This window comes from Lepisma saccharinum, chromosome 12 (genome assembly GCF_977018435.1).
Source record: "Lepisma saccharinum chromosome 12, izLepSacc3.1, whole genome shotgun sequence".
Taxonomy (NCBI): domain Eukaryota; kingdom Metazoa; phylum Arthropoda; class Insecta; order Zygentoma; family Lepismatidae; genus Lepisma; species Lepisma saccharinum.
Window position 1 is genome coordinate 11,547,556 of NC_139240.1, and position 1,344 is coordinate 11,548,899.

The 1,344-nt window shown below is 47.9% G+C and overlaps 1 protein-coding gene across 1 annotated transcript; it reads right to left on the reverse strand.

The window, feature by feature from the left end:
- Window positions 1-287: 287 nt before the first annotated feature.
- On the reverse strand, window positions 288-716 carry LOC145996228 (uncharacterized). Its single transcript, XM_083132648.1, has one exon. The coding sequence runs from the start codon at window positions 714-716 to the stop codon at window positions 288-290; it is 429 nt and encodes a 142-aa protein (XP_082988774.1).
- Window positions 717-1,344: the final 628 nt, after the last annotated feature.

Sequence of the window (1,344 nt, forward strand, 5' to 3'; positions counted from 1 at the left end):
TACCGAACGTGCCATTCAGGTAATCCCGAACCAGCAGACTGTAATGGCAGGGGCGCCGCCGTCTTGCTGAAAGTACCCTCGCTGGAGAATGTGAAGTGGTACGTTCTCCTCCATGAACGTGCTGAGCATGGCAAGGTAATTCTCTCCCCTGACGGTCTGTTCTTAAAAAAGAACGGTCCAATCACTCCAAATTTGCTCATGGCACACCAAACGTTCAACTTAGGAGACTCCCGCATGTGCTCTCGAACTTCCTTCAGGTGCTTAGTCGCCCATATGATACAGTTGTGCTAGTTCACACGACCGCTGATGTGGAATGTTGCTTCATCAGAAAACATGAACAGAATGTCAGGCTCAATGTTCACCATTTCCAAGAGAATTTCTGCAGCCTTCACACGTGCTTGCTTGTCCGCGTTTGTGAGCTGCTGCACAATCTGCAAGTGGTATGGCTTCATTCCTAAGTCACGATGCAAAATTCTAATCAGTGACCTTTGCGAAATGTTAGTTTCTAGAGAAAGTCTGCGCGTGGACTTGGTTGGACTGGCTAACGTCGCTTCCTGGACGCAGATGATATTCTCTTCCGTTCGGACAGATCTCTTTCTACCGCTGTTCCCCTTGCAATCGTCTTGAATGGATCCCGGCCGGACAAACTTCTCATTGATCCCCCCCTCCATGTAGGACTGCCTTGACGGGGCGAGGGCGCTTAGTAGAGAGGCCATTTTCATCTCATCATTTCACTCATTCTTCACATCCATATCTCACGTTTTCACCATTCCATCACGTCATTCATCTCCATATCTTTGACCTCCCTATAACTAAGGGTCCTGCTATCCCAAGGTGTGAGTTTCACATGCCGATGGGACAGTGTTGGCTGCAGTCGCGAACGTAGCCTCGGGGATTTCGGTTTGGTCCTCGAGTAGCCTCCATTTTTGGGGGTAGGCCTTCCTCGGCATAGAGGGCATGTCGAGGCCATAAGACACTATACCTTCAAACAAAACATGTCCAATGCAAGGTGGAAGGCCTGGTCCACAAAACATGAAACAACTTTAACTCGTTAAATATTGCCTTATACTTCCTGAAAGTTTCCCATTTCTGGATTTCCAGAAATTCTTTGAGCACTGGTATCATCACTTTCAAGTGAACGGAGTGTACCTCTTGTCAATGATGTTTTCTGAAACTGTTATCTTGTCTGCGAGCACAACCTCACTTCCACGTTAGTACACCCTGGACTGAAGACTAACGAGGCTCTGGCGACTGGCACTATGGCCAGTATAATTTTGTGTGTGTTGTCCTGTTTCTTGTCCTTGTGTGTGCTGAGTGCCCATTTCCAGCCTCAGGTTTTAACAG

Excerpts from the sequence above, each read along its gene's own strand:
- LOC145996228 (XM_083132648.1), bottom strand. The coding sequence starts at position 716 with ATGGCCTCTCTACTAAGCGCCCTCGCCCCGTCAAGGCAGTCCTACATG.